Genomic DNA, 13,869 nt, shown 5'->3' with positions numbered 1-13,869 from the left:
GGATAGAATCCCAGACCACCAACAGCAGGCACCATAGTTCAGCACTGGGGGGGTTGATCAAATCCTAAATAGTCTTATAATAGAAACCCAGAGCCAGATATTGGGGTAAATGCTGAAAGATTAGAGACACAAAGGAACAAGTCACAGTCACTTCTCACCTCGCAACTCCACGAATCCTCTGATTGAATGTCTCTCAGTCCTCAGCTGAAAGATTCTAGTTCCTGTCTCCTCGAGCCTTATATGCCTTTCTCTGCCCAGCCATTTCACTTCCTATTTCAACCTCCCTAGTGCTGGGATTAATGGCATGTGTGCTTCCCAAATATTGAGGTTAAAGGTGTGTGCCACCACTGCCTGGCCTCTGTGGCTAAATCTGTGGCTAGCCCTTCCTCTGATCTTCAGGCAAGCTTTATTAGAGTACAACAAATTACCACTACACTAGAGGGGAACCTGCTTCCAGGAGGTTTAGTCAGATAATAGGACCCAGCTCTCACAGCTTTCTCCACTCTTCTCCCTGCTCATTCACACTGTAACCAGGGCTGGTTGGGACACTAACAGGCAAGTGGGTTTTGGAAACTATCCTCCCAGCTGGGCAAGATTAATTGCACTCTCTACTGAGAGGGTTAACACCTCCCCCTTCATGTTATAGCTGCCTACACACTGAGAGCCCACCAAGGCCACCATCTTCTGGCTACAAGGCATTGGACAGAGGACAGGTCAATGGAATATCTGGGAAAGCAGGGGTTTACATAGCACTAGGGAGAGTGAGGACTTAACTCCTGAAAGAAAGACATTTTAGATCCAAAGTGGCCAGAGAAGCACCTAAAAGGTGCATCTCCATCTAGGTAACAGCCTTGCTTCTACTTATTGTATATTGGGGATGGTAGGTGGGGTTGCTCTGGGCCACTCCAACCCTTAGACTCCCAGGAGAGTGTGCAGCTTCTCTCACGTGAGCAGAACTTGGAAATGGGGCTACATCTAGGAAGTTGGAGAACTCTGCCCCACCAGGGCCTAGGGCCAGGGTGCATAGAACAGCCTCAGAGAACCTGAGGTGGCCACTGTTTTAGCCTTGTGACTGTTTCTTTCCCAGAATCTAGTCCAGGAGGTCCCAGCCCAGAGATCAGTGTCCAAGCCTTACCATGATGCATGTTGCTGAGTGCTGAGAGTCCTCCAACAGCTGAAGCTACTAACTGCTTCCCCACTACCATGAGCACCAACTTGTCCGAGGACAATAACACCCAGCCCAATACCACCTTCAATGAGCCACTACCTATGCTTCACATGCTCCTGCCAACTCCATGATCTGTGCTGGTGCTCCCAGTCAACATCTCTGAGTACCTGCTGCAGCACTGGCCCTTTGGGGAGCCATTCTGCAAACTGGTGCTGACCTTCAACCACTATAACATCTTTTCTAGCATCTACTTCCTGGTTGTGATGAGTGTGGGCTGCTTAGTGGTACTGGTCACTGTGAGATCTTGCAGATTACCTAGACATACCCAGAGAGGGGCTAAAGTTGCCAGCCTTTGCATCTGGCTGGATGTCACCATCATGGGTCTGCCCTTTCTTTTCCTTTGCCCATGTCTATATCAATGAGTTACAGGCACCCAGTTGTGGGCTAAGCTTCTTGAGGCCAGAGCAGGCCTGGTTCCTGCCCAGCCACATTTATATAATTGGTTCTGGGCTTTTCATTGCCTGAGTGCATCATCTGCAAGTTATATGCAGATCTACGATCCAGACTTCATACAATGAGGCTCCACTCTGGTGCTTGAGGAAGGCCAAGAGGAAATAACTGTCCTGGTCCTCGATGTGTTGGCTGTGTTCCTTCTCTGCTAGGTGCTCTTTCATTTGTCTGGCCTCTGGTGCCTCTGACTACAGACATGGATTAGCATCTCCTATGGCCTCAGCTATGCCAACTCATGCCTCAATCCTTTCTTGTATGCCTTCCTGGATGACAACTTCTGCAAGAATTTCTACGTCATAGGAGAACATATGAGCATCTTTGCCATTCATCACCTCCAAAGCAGAGGTTAATCCAGCCAGGAGATGTTCTGCCTCTTCACATTTATCCCTGTGTTCTCCATACAAACAGATACAAACAACCACGACATTGCCTTTCTGTACCTCTGTCTCTTGGACATCCCTGGGGAGACAGTAGCAGGCATTTTGGTCCCAGTAGCAAGCAGAAGTCTGGTCACCCAAAGAAGATGGACAGATAGAGGGCCCCTTCACTAGTTCTTTATGTTTCCTGGGACAGGACTCCTTGTAGAACTGAAAAATTATAAAAGCACAGACATATTGTGATATATTGTGTACCCCAATAAAGCTTATCTAGGGATCAGAGGACAGAGCCAGCCACTAAATTAAACATAGATGTCAGGCAGTGGAGGCACACACCTTTAATCCTATCACTCAGATCCATCTGGATCTCTGTGAGTTCAAGACCACACTGGGTTACATGAGAGAAACAGAACTGTCACGACCACCTCGACCAGCAAGGAAGACGCAACATGGAGCTCTTCTTTCGGCAGTTTACTCAGGAACCTTGAACAATCTTCTGACCCCGGGGAAAGCCTGCCCATGACCTAAATAGCCCCTGGGTGGCCATCCCCAGCCTGCCACATGGGCACTGCGGATAGGTCCAGGTTCATGGAAGCAAGCCAGATCCTAGGACTAAGCCAAATATGGAGTTGTTTACTCCTGAGAGAACTCACCATCGGGAAGGTGGGGGCAGAAGCCGGCGCCATCTTATGGGTGTGGCTGTGCGAAGCTCTCTACACAGAACCAAGCAGTAGACCCATGCCTTTAATCCCAGGAAGTAATATGGCAGGACACAGAAAGGAATATAAGGTGTGAGGAAATAGGAACTCTCTCTTCTTGAGACTGAGGATTTCCTATAGGTAAGAACTTGTGACTGGCTTGTTCTGATCTTTCAGTTTTCACCTCAATATTTTTCTCTGGGTTTTTTGTTATAAGACCTTTTAAGATTCGTGTTACACAGGCACTTCAGCAATAAGGCCAAATATTGCTGTGGCCCAAGACTCTGACACCCTCATGGCATGTGCCATATTCCTGCCCACCATGTCCTCAACTTACCAGAGCACTTGGACCTTCCCTTAAACCAGATAGTACTAGCTAACCTTGCTGTCTATGCCTTTAGTCAGCCCTTAAATGTCATTCTCCTGCCGGGCGGTGGTGGCACACGCCTGTAATCCCAGCACTCAGGAGGCAGAGGCAGGCAGATCTCTGTGAGTTCAAGGCCAGCCTGGTCTACAGAGCTAGTCCAGGACAGGCTCCAAAGATACAGAGAAACCCTGTCTTGCGGGGGTGGGAGGGGGGAGGCATTCTCCTAATGTCTCCCTGACCAATTGCCTATTGCTATGCAACAAAAACTCAGACATCAAGAAATAAAGTGTTTAGCTTCTGAGGATCTGAAACTGGAAGATGGCTTATTCAAAGGCTTTGACTCAACCTCCCATGGGACTTCAAGCAGAACACTGGTGATGTCTACATTCTCTGGAGGCTAGACAATGGCTAGGGTCTCTTTCAAGAAGTCCTGCTTGTTAATATTCTGACCTGCCCCCTGAAACCCCACCCCCTTGGCACCACCCTCTGTCCTGACATAAAAGGCCCCATTCTAAGGAAAAACTCCTCCCTTTTCTTTCTTTCTTTCTTTCTTTCTTTCTTTCTTTCTTTCTTTCTTTCCTTCTTTCTTTCTTCTCTCTCTCTCTCTCTCTCTCTCTATCTATATATATATATATATATATATATATATATATATATATATATCCCTTCTGCTTCCCTCCCAAGAGGTGCACACCCTCAAACCCTTCTCTCCTCTGTCTCCCTTTCTCTCTCTTTCTGTGTCTCTGTGTGTATGTGTGTGTGTACCTCTCTCTGTCTCCTTCTTTCTGTCTCTCTGCCTCTTTATCTCTCTATTATAATTAAACTCTCCATGTGGATGCATCGCCTTGATTGTATCACTAGCCACTGCCACTGCCACCATGCTCCACATGGTGTGTGCATCTGCCCAGCCCGATGCATCTGCCAACATGGTTCCCTGCATTTGCAGGATACCCACAGGGTCCCCCCAACTCCTAACTGCTCCCATGACTACTGGCAATATATGGATGCTCTACAAGCTTCTGGAGTGTTCTCATATCAAGGAATCAGGGACCTGAAAGTCAAAAGGAAAACTGGACAAACACTTTGTGTGATCTAGTCTCAGAAGCCACTCTCAGTCCCTTATATATGCTGAATATTGAGAGAAATAGTTGAGGACAGCCTACACTGAGGGCTATGGGCACTTTGGGTGGCATTGTTTGTTTTTTGTTTTGTTTTGTTTTGGGGGGTGTTCTTTTTGTTTGGTTGGCTGGTTTGGTTTGGTTTTTCTTTGGGGGGGAGTAGTTTTTTTCCCAAGTCAGTGTTTCTCTGTGTAACAGTCCTGGCTGTCTTGGAACTAGCTCTGTAGTCCAGGCTGGCCTCAAACTTACAGAGATCCACCTGCCTCTGCCACCCAAGTACTGGGGTTAAAGTCATGTGCCACCACCACCCAGCTTGTGGGCCCTTTTTAAACTACAACCCACACCCCCAGCTCTGCTGAGATCAAGCTGGGCCTGAGCCTTTTTCTTCACTATATAGTCATACTTCAGCAAAGCCTAATTAATGTACACTGCTCCTGTGTAAGAGAGTCCCTTCAGAACAAGAGCCCCTACTGAACAGATGCAGCAAAGGCTCCCTCTCACTTTCCAGAACTACAATCAGGCCACAGAGAGTGGCAAAACCAGGTGTGCCAGGTGATGTATGTGTGAAGGAGGAACAGGGTGAGCAGATGAGTGGATGTGAAGAACAGGAGGGGAGTGGACTAGGCTGTGAAAGAGCAAGACACCCTTGGGGGATAGCCTCTCAGCTGACTCTGGTTTGCTAGAGCTGACTACTGCAGAGCATCTCACAGAAAAGGAGGTACCAGTCAGATTTTCTCTTAAGACTCCAAACCCTTGTCCCCTTCAACGCTCTGGTAGTGAAATCATTTAGTGAGTGGTACTTACACAGACCTTTGTCCCCACCCACAGCCCAGTAAAGGGAAAAGCCTCCTTTCCCTGTGGCTACCCAGGGCTAGCCAGCAAAAACAAGGGTGCTGCTTCTCGCTAGGAATCTGTTGGAACTAGCTTTGTTCTTCTCCATGGACTCCTTGGGAGTCTGGGAAGGGACTTACTCTGCCAAACCTCGACACTCTGGCTCCTGGTCCCAAGGAAAACCTAACCCCACTTTATACCCAAATCTCACTGTTGTTTTTAATCACACCTGGTCAAGGAACTTGGCTGGGCATCCAATGGGGCCATAGTGCCCTCTAGTGGGAAGAGTCCAAAGCAGCAGACGAACCCTGGCTTTTCTGAGGCTCCTTGGGGCCTGCCTATTATACATAACTGCCTTTCACATAACCCCAAGAGGAAGGCTGTGCAGTTCCACAGAGAAGGAAACTCAGATTCAGAGAAACTAGACTTGATCAGGCTCAATGGTAAACAGAAACAGGTGAGACTGGGTTGGGCAGAATGGGGGAGGGAATGGGGAAGGTATATAGTCCTGGAGAACCAGGGAGACACATTCATCTCCCCTGATGGCCAGATTCCTTTAAGACACTGGCCAGGATCAGCAGCCCAGAACCCCACACATCAGGAACAGTCTCCTGGGGACTATAACTTCATCAGAGAGGGAAATTTGTCCTTGATGCTGAATTTCTATTTGAAACCAGTCTGTTTGTTTCACAAGAGCTATTTGTGAGCTGAGCATGGTAGTGTATATCTTAAATCCCAGCACTCGGGAGGCAAAGGCAGGTGGATCTCTCTGAGTTTGAGGCCATCTCGGCCTACAAAGTGAGTTCTATGACAGCTAGGGCTGCTACACAGAGAAACCCTGTATAGAAAACCAACAAAGAACTATTTGTGTACCTACATACACACACACACACACACACACACACACACACACACACACACACAAATTCACATTTTTTTTTTTTTTTGAGGCAGGGTTTCTCTGTGTAGCTTTGCGTCTTTCCTGGAACTCACTTGGCCTTGAACTCACAGAGATCCACCTGCCTCTGCCTCCCAAGTGCTGGGATTAAAGACATGCACCACCACCACCTGGCACAAATTCACATTTTAAAGTCCTATCCCCAATGTGATGATGTTAAGAGGTGACTCAGCTGTAGGTCATGAGGTTGGAGCCCCACAACCTTACTATTACTATTAATGGGATGTGTGCAGTTGTGAAATCATCTTTCTATAAAGTAAGGATACTGTGAGAGCACAATCTCATAGAATTCATCCCAGTACACCTTCATGGACTGCAGCTTTTAATCCTGTGAGGAATTCATGTAAATTGCTTATAAACTGCTAGACTGAAAAAGCCCAAACTAGACGGGGTGGGGGTGGGGGGTAGCGTATGCCTTTAATCCCAGCACTTGGGAGGCAGAAGCAGGTAGATCTCTGTGAGTTCAAGGCCAGCCTGGTCTACAGAGTGAGATCTAGGACAGGAACCAAAACTACACAGAACAATTCTGTCACGAAAAACCAAAAAAAAAGCCCAAGCTGACAGCATCTGTCATTAAAACTTGAATATAACCAAACCTTGATCCATCAACCCTGCACAGGAAGCAAGGATCCTGTTCAAATTGAGGCAAAGAAAAGCCTGTAAGCCAGGAAGAAAGGCATCTGCCCCTGAGGGTAGGAAAAGAGTAGTCACTGTTTTGGGAGAAGGAAAGGCAGCAGCCTCTGCAACCCAGGATCTAGTTTCCCTCCCATAAGTCAAGAGACTTCTTTTGTTTGTTTGTTTTGTTTTGTTTTTGTTTTTGTTTTTTGTTTTGTTTTGTTTTTGTTTTTCGAGACAGGGTTTCTCTGTGTAGCTTTGCGCCTTTCCTGGAACTCACTTGGTAGCCCAGGCTGGTCTCGAACTCACAAAGATATGCCTGGCTCTGCCTCCCGAGTGCTGGGATCAAAGGCGTGCGCCACCACTGCCTGGCTGAGACTTCTTAAAGACCCTCTACCAAGGGCAGAAGAGGTTTAAGAACCCATCAGTCTGGTCCTACTGTCTCTCTCAAAGCATGTAAACTCCTAGGAAGTTACTCATATGTACTAGAGTCAGCAACACTTATTCTGTGGACAACACCGGTCACTGGGTAAGTGTTTATTATGACACTCCTTCATTACTCCAGAGGCAGGTGCAGGGCTGGCTACATGCATGGAAATGACACTTGTTGCATGCTTAAATACATGAAGATGTACAAATTCACAAAGTTTTTAACCTTGGCAAGAAAACGCTATAGCTAATGGTTCCCACCCAAATGTCACAGAAAGAGTCTTGGTCTCCTCATTAAGATTGTTAAGGCCAAGTCTCTCTGAGACAGGAACTAGCCCAGGTTCTACACTGTGTGAAGTCACCTAACCAAGGTCTCAGTGGAAGACCAAAGTCTATCCAAGGTTGCTATTATTTTGGTAACTGATCCACAGAAAGAACATCTACAAGGCCTCTTAGTCTCTGAACCATCAAATAGATCTCCAAGATACAGACTCTTTTCCAATGTCCCCAAATCCCTTGGTCCTTGCAGATTGGCTCAAATGAGCCATTTTAGGCTCTTTATTTGATGCCAACTTCCAATTTGGCAGCAAGCTCAGGACTTACTCAAATATGTCCTAAGGCCTGTAAATGAAGCAGGTAGTCACTATAGGTACAGAACAGAACACATCCTGACTGCTACCGTTCCCAGCTACAAGTATGCTTCTAGTAGTACAACTGCTGACCTCCAATGTCAAGTAAAAGAGAGACTGCCAGAGAGCTGAGGGAGGTTGTGGGGAATGAGAACAGAGCATATTCTTCTGCTCTGCTCTGCTCTTACTAAGCAGCCAAGACCAGTACATGCTGCCTCTATGTTGTGAGCAGCCTACAGAGGCCACACAGCAGCTTTCTCCTGATTACCTCCCACACACCTAGAAGTAGAGCTGCAGAGCTTGTCAAGCAGTCTGTGGTACAAGAGTTCACAGTGGTTTTGGAGGGAAAGTCCCCTATTGGCCTCTTGCTGGGAAGGTGGCCTATGTTGGAGCCACAGTCAGAATAGGCAGTGGCAGTGGCAAGTGAAGTCCCCTTCACAGACTTCACAGTAGAGCATAGAGAGAATTTTCAGAAAATAGCCAACCAAGAACCCACTGATGCCCACCCACCTCAGGTAATCTGGCTGTATCAGTGGAGTCAGAACCAGAAAATGCTCCAAGGCAGTTCCAAGCTTAGGGCACTGCCCACTGCAGCACCAGGCAACACCAAGTATTTTCAGCAGTCCTATGGAAATACTTAAAGGCTGAGGGCAATAGCATAAAACATGACTACATGATCACTGCAATATCTCAGGTTGAGTCCACCTAGAGCCAGGGCAGCAGGGAGAGGCCAGAGAAGAGTCGAGTGAAGCATGAATACCTATGTGGGTTCACCAGGCATGTCCACTGTGTTATGGATGTTTCCATGGAGTGTCCTTTAGTCCTCTCTGGTCTTACACCGGAGTGGGGAGCCTAATCTGACAGAGGCCTCAGAGGCCACCTTGATGCTTGGACCTGTCCCATGGTGTTACAAGGTCTTCCTCTAGGATTAAGCATCCTGATCCAAAAGAAAGGCCATTCAAGGCCCCAGATGCTCAAGGTTCAGGGTCAACCTAGAGAGCAGTGACCTGTGTGAGTTCCGTATTGGGTGTAGATGGGCTCTGTGGGCTGACAGGCACCATGGGCAGGTCCACGCCTAGTCATGCCGGCCGTGGTACTGTCTCAGAAGTCTTGCAAGCAAGGCCCACATCCTTGGCAATGCTGCGCACACGATCAGAAACCTGCACCTCCCGATGCAAGGAAGAAGCACAGCAGAACTTTCTAAAGCAGGCCTTGAAGTTCTCATCCAGGAAAGCATAGAGAATGGGGTTGAGACAGCTGTTGACATAGCCCAGGGCTGTGCAGAAGCGCAGGATGGCTACTGCAGCCTCACTACCTGGCTGAACACCCAGTCCTTGGACCAGCACAAAGACTTGCACAGGTGTCCAGCAGCCCACAAACACAGCCACCACCACCAGCACCAGCCGTGTGATACGCCGCAGGTTCCGGTCCTTCTCTCGGGAGCCTGAAAGCAGACGGACACCACGGAGCCGCCGAATCATGAGGCTGTAGCAGACAGAGATGATCAGCACAGGGATGATGAAGGAAAAGAGGAAGATGCAGATGGCAAATACCGGGCCCCAATATTCCTGAGGGGCAGGGATTTCCACCAGGCATTCAATCTCTGCAGGAGAGAAATGGGGTCAGAAGGGCCACCAAGAACCATGGGGAACCGGTCAGAGAGGAGGACCACCTACTGACCTTCATCCTCCACTTGTGCTGAGCCCATGATAGCAACAGGAACACCAACCACTGAGGCCAGGGCCCATATGGCCACATTAACAGCCTGGGCTTTGCTGGATGTCCGAACATCAAGGGCACGAATAGGGTGACAGATGGCCACGTAGCGGTCTACACTCATGGCCGTCAGAGTGAAAGTGCTGGTGAACATGTTGTAGTAGTCAATAGCAATGACAGTCTTGCACAGTGCATTCCCAAATGGCCAGAAGCCCAATAGGATATCTGTGCCCTGGAAGGGCAGTGTCAGCAAGACCAGGGTATCAGCCAGTGCCAGATTAAATATATAAATGTTGGTAGCTGTCTTCATCTTGGTATGCCTGTAGAGAACAGGGAGAAGAAATGCTCCACTTGGCCACTTTGGCTGAACTTGGCAAAAGGGGCCACCATGAGGATCATCATCTTTGAGTCTCTCAACTTCAAAGTCTCCAAGGAAGCTTGTTAAAAGGCAGATCCTACACTACATCCAAGGTCCATTGAGCCTAGGACAAAACACTTTAACAAGCTCCTCATGTGATTTTGACATCTACAAAAAGGTTTCAAATATTAAAGAGAGGACTACCCTGGAAAATTTGGGGCATGGAGGAGCAATTGAGTATATATCTAATCTGAATGTGAGCTTTGTGGAAGGAATCAAGAGAGAAATATTGTCTTCTCTCCTGAGTCTCTCTTAACACTCCTCTCAGAGGTTTTTCAGGGCACTGCCTGGAAAGTTCATCAAAGGTATTTCAAGTGCACAATGTTGTCCAGCAATGGAAACAGGAATTGGTGGGCTAGCCAGATGGTTCAGCCAGTAAAGGCATTTATTGCCAATTCTAACAACCTGAGTTCTATCTCCAGGACATACGTGGTGGAAGGAGAAAACCAACTCCCTCATCTGACCTACACATCCAGACAGACACACACATACACACAAATAAATGCAATAATTTTTTAATTCTAAAAAAGGAAACAAGAAATGGTGACAAGAACAGAAGAGGTATTAATTAGGTTTGATTGTATCCAAGCACCTGGAACCATGCTAGGAACATTGTAAGTAACAAACACTAATGGAATGAATTAATGTTTACAATAGTGGTAAGGAAGGGTGGTTATAGGGAGAATGTTGATGATAGTGATGGTGATGAAAATGATAGCAATGATGATGGTGGTATATACCATTAAGATGGGTACAAGGCACTAAAGATGACAGTAGTCCATGTCAGTTTAGTTGCTATCAGGGAATCTGGGATTAAGTTCTGTTTCTTAGCAATTAAGTCCAGAGACCTTAATTATAATAAATTGCAATGTCAATAATAATGGTAGATATCTGAGACAAGCTCTTACATAGATTTTTATTTCATTTGAGGCTTACAAAAAATGGTATTTTAATCCCTACTATGAGGGAAAGGAAAGTGAGGCTCAGAGGAGCTGAGTAGCTTTCACAAGGGCTTACAACTACTAAAGTATAGAATGGGGCTGAGATCAGATTTTTTTCTGGCTCCTGACATACATCCAATTCAAACATACTGTGTGTTATCTCTTGAGCCAGTGTGGCCACAGCAGTTGCTGAGAATAGTTCTCTGGAGATATTAGTGGATAAGATAGCCTTTCTTGTCTACTCTAACACCATAAATGGTCCCAAGAGTTTTAATGTCCCAAACACAAAGGAGAAATGTAGGAGAGAAGTACTGATGACAAGAAGGGTGGGCAAGGCTTATAAACTGCCCCAGGTTACTGCACTTCTTACCAAAGACACACTTTCTATCCTTAAGATGGGTACAGGGTCACAGAATAGTTTCCCACAAGAGTCCTCTACTGGAAGTCAATACTGGGAAGGCTTTTCCTACTGCACTGTCTAATCACATATCACATACATTCATACATGTGTGCACATGCACATACATATGGCTATATAATCCACATTTCCCACTTAACAAATAAAGAAAACAAGGCCTACGGTGAACAGAGTTTGTTCAGAAATACTAAGAGGATGGTAATGAGGCAGGGTATTGACACTGCATTGTTCTGTCCTGCCTCCACCAACACTAATACTGTCAAGGGGACCATAATCTCTTTCTTCAGAGCCATCTCTTTTTGAAAGAGGAAGAATCTTATATCAGTGAAGAACCTTGCTATAGTTATTTACCATTAAAGTACCTCTCATGTCTTTCCAATGCCCAAAGAATTTGGTGTCCCCAGCCTGGCATTCAAGTCCTCACCTGCTGTCTCCGGTACCCCTCAATGCCCTCCCAGCTAGAAAAAAAATAGAAACCATCATTGCTACAACACAGTTACCCATTGCACACTCCTGTGTAACTTTCTTGTCCACAGAACTGTAACTCATACTGCCCCATCCATGTCCCCTCACTGTCAACTCTACTTCAATCACCCAGTACTGCTGCCTTCTTTTTGTCCTCCAAATTTTCCCATTTCTGAGCACCAGTAGAGGGTGGAATCAGCCAATCATTCACCATGAATGGATATCCCAAGAGCCAAAGAACAAGGGCTTCAGCCCCTCTGCCTCTCTTTGAGAAACACTAGGATCCTGTACCCATGAGGTCATTCACACAGACAGCATGGCACAGACTTATCTGCAGCTCCAAGCCTCCAGGTGGTGACACCTAGTCTGGAACACATGGGGGCAGAACAGGAGTTGAACATCAAGGTTGATCCTGCCCCCTAAACAGAGAGGAAAGAAATTTGATGGAGCAAGTAGAAAAATCCATACTTGCTCAGATTCATCTACAACAGCCTTCTGGCTCAGGTTCCCTCTCCACAGATTGGTGGGGCCCAGCCTACCTGAGGATGACATACATGACGAGGCAGTTCCCCAGCAGCCCCCCGATGCACACAGCCAAGTAGAGCCCCACGATGGTGACCTTGAGTCCAAGGGGCAGGAAGGCGCTGTGGCTAGCATTGAGCAGCAGGTGGTGGGGTACAGTATCATTTAGGAGAGACAGGTTGCCTTGAAAGTGACTGCCATACAAGACTTCCCAGAATGGGGCAGGGAAGAGGGACTCCATGCTGTCACCACCCTGCAAAGTCACTCAATATAGTTCCTGGAACAGGGCACAGAAAAAGTGACCACAGTGCTAGACACAGTCCACTAAGGCCTTAGAATACAGCACAACTAGCCTAACAACCACATGGAACATCTCCATGGGCATCCACAAACACTAGGCACACACATAGACACAAGGACAAGGACAAAAGCACACACATGGGCACGTGATAGCACACACAGAAGTATGGAAGCACATGTAGCCGCAAGGTTACTTTATGTTAGGATTACAGACTCATACAGAAGCTATGTGGAGGTAGCTACACAAGCATACATGTTCAACCACAGGGACTCAGGGGCACACAGCCATCTGAATACAAAAATGCTTAAACCATCTGAAAGCACACTGGAACACAAAAGACATGGGATTTACCCAGAAATACCCAGGGCTCAGTCATTTCACATAGCTTCCTCCCAACCCCCAGCCCCGAATCTCTCACACACACACACACACACACACACACACACACACACACTCCACACAGCAGCAGCAGTAGCTCTCACTAGAGTCCCTCTTACCTCCAACAGCACACACAACAACCTCTTCAGAAGCTGAGCCAAAACAGACCCTAATGCTTAGCAGAAAAGCAGGCAGGCAGGAGCACAGTGGACTGAGCAATGCTTCTCACTCCAGCATGGGGTCTGCTCAGGCTGTGAATGGCTCCTTGCTCCTAGCTCCTGCTCCGAAGATAAGATATTGACTAGACGCAGCAGCCAGTGCGGCAGCCAGAAGGTGGGGGAAGGGCAGAAGGCTGCGGCTGAGAGAGGGAGGGGCTGTGCAGGTTGGAGAAGGGAGCCAAAAAAAGGAAGATCACCAGACCAGAACCCTCTAGGCTCCACACCAGGTAGGAACAGACAAAAGATTAGAATACATATGAAGTGGTGGACCCACCCACCCAAGACAGGCATACTCAGCAGCTGGGACACATAATAGGGACATCCATAAACACAAAAATGGAGACATGAACAGGAACTCAGACACACATGCATACACACACACACACACACACACACACACACACACACACAGCCTTAGACATGAAGACACACTCAGAGATGTACACAGAGAAAGCTCACCCAGAGGCAGATGTGAGGCTCCAACACATGCAAATGTTGTTTTGGTGTGTGTGTGTGTGTGTGTGTGTGTGTGTGTGTGTGTGTGTGTGTGTGTGTGTGTGTGTGTGTGTGTGTATGTGTGTGTCTGCGTCTGTGGGTTGATTGATTGGTTGGTTGTTTTGGAGTGGGGGGGGGCTATTTGCTTAGTTTTGGTTTTTTTGTTTGTTTGGTTTTGGTTTTCTGAGACAGAGTTTCTCCATGTAGCCCTGCCTGTCCTGGAACTCGATCTGTAGACCAGGCTGGCCTTGAATTCAGAGATCCACCTGCCTCTGCCTCCCAAGTGCTGGGAGTAAA

At 47.3% G+C, this 13,869-nt stretch overlaps 2 protein-coding genes across 7 annotated transcripts; one reads left to right on the top strand and one right to left on the bottom strand.

Moving 5' to 3' along the window:
* Positions 1 to 1,143: 1,143 nt before the first annotated feature.
* Npbwr2 (neuropeptides B and W receptor 2) lies at positions 1,144 to 2,028 on the top strand. The gene is given in 4 exon segments (XM_036184344.1): positions 1,144 to 1,548; positions 1,550 to 1,666; positions 1,668 to 1,759; positions 1,761 to 2,028. Coding segments are annotated over 4 exon segments (882 nt in total).
* Positions 2,029 to 7,164: 5,136 nt separating this feature from the next.
* On the bottom strand, positions 7,165 to 13,605 carry Oprl1 (opioid related nociceptin receptor 1). Of its 6 annotated transcripts, none has more exons than XM_036186446.1 (4): positions 13,537 to 13,605; positions 12,198 to 12,457; positions 9,381 to 9,736; positions 7,165 to 9,303 (listed from the first exon to the last, which is right to left on the bottom strand). In XM_036186446.1, the coding sequence occupies exons 2-4, from the start codon at positions 12,419 to 12,421 to the stop codon at positions 8,780 to 8,782; spliced, it is 1,104 nt and encodes a 367-aa protein (XP_036042339.1). In that variant the 5' UTR covers positions 12,422 to 12,457; positions 13,537 to 13,605; the 3' UTR covers positions 7,165 to 8,779. The 6 variants fall into 6 exon arrangements, with proteins under 6 accessions (XP_036042339.1, XP_036042338.1, XP_036042343.1 ...); XM_036186445.1 differs by lacking the exon at positions 13,537 to 13,605 and adding an exon at positions 12,979 to 13,353; XM_036186450.1 differs by lacking the exon at positions 13,537 to 13,605 and adding an exon at positions 11,463 to 11,468 and having other exon boundaries at positions 12,176 to 12,404.
* Between the last annotated feature and the right edge of the window lie 264 nt (positions 13,606 to 13,869).

The sequence above is a fragment of the Onychomys torridus genome, chromosome 4, assembly GCF_903995425.1.
Source record: "Onychomys torridus chromosome 4, mOncTor1.1, whole genome shotgun sequence".
NCBI classification, from domain to species: domain Eukaryota; kingdom Metazoa; phylum Chordata; class Mammalia; order Rodentia; family Cricetidae; genus Onychomys; species Onychomys torridus.
Note: the sequence above shows the minus strand (reverse complement) of the source record. Positions and strands in the feature narration are given on the sequence as shown.

Bases quoted from the DNA above. Each gene is read 5' to 3' on its own strand.
- Oprl1 (XM_036186446.1), bottom strand. From the start codon at position 12,421: ATGGAGTCCCTCTTCCCTGCCCCATTCTGGGAAGTCTTGTATGGCAGT. The intron at 9,737-12,197 runs GTAGGCTGGGCC...TGTTCTCTACAG, and splicing joins GTCATGTATGTCATCCTCAG to GCATACCAAGATGAAGACAG. The intron at 9,304-9,380 runs GTCAGTAGGTGG...TCTCTCCTGCAG, and splicing joins AGCACAAGTGGAGGATGAAG to AGATTGAATGCCTGGTGGAA.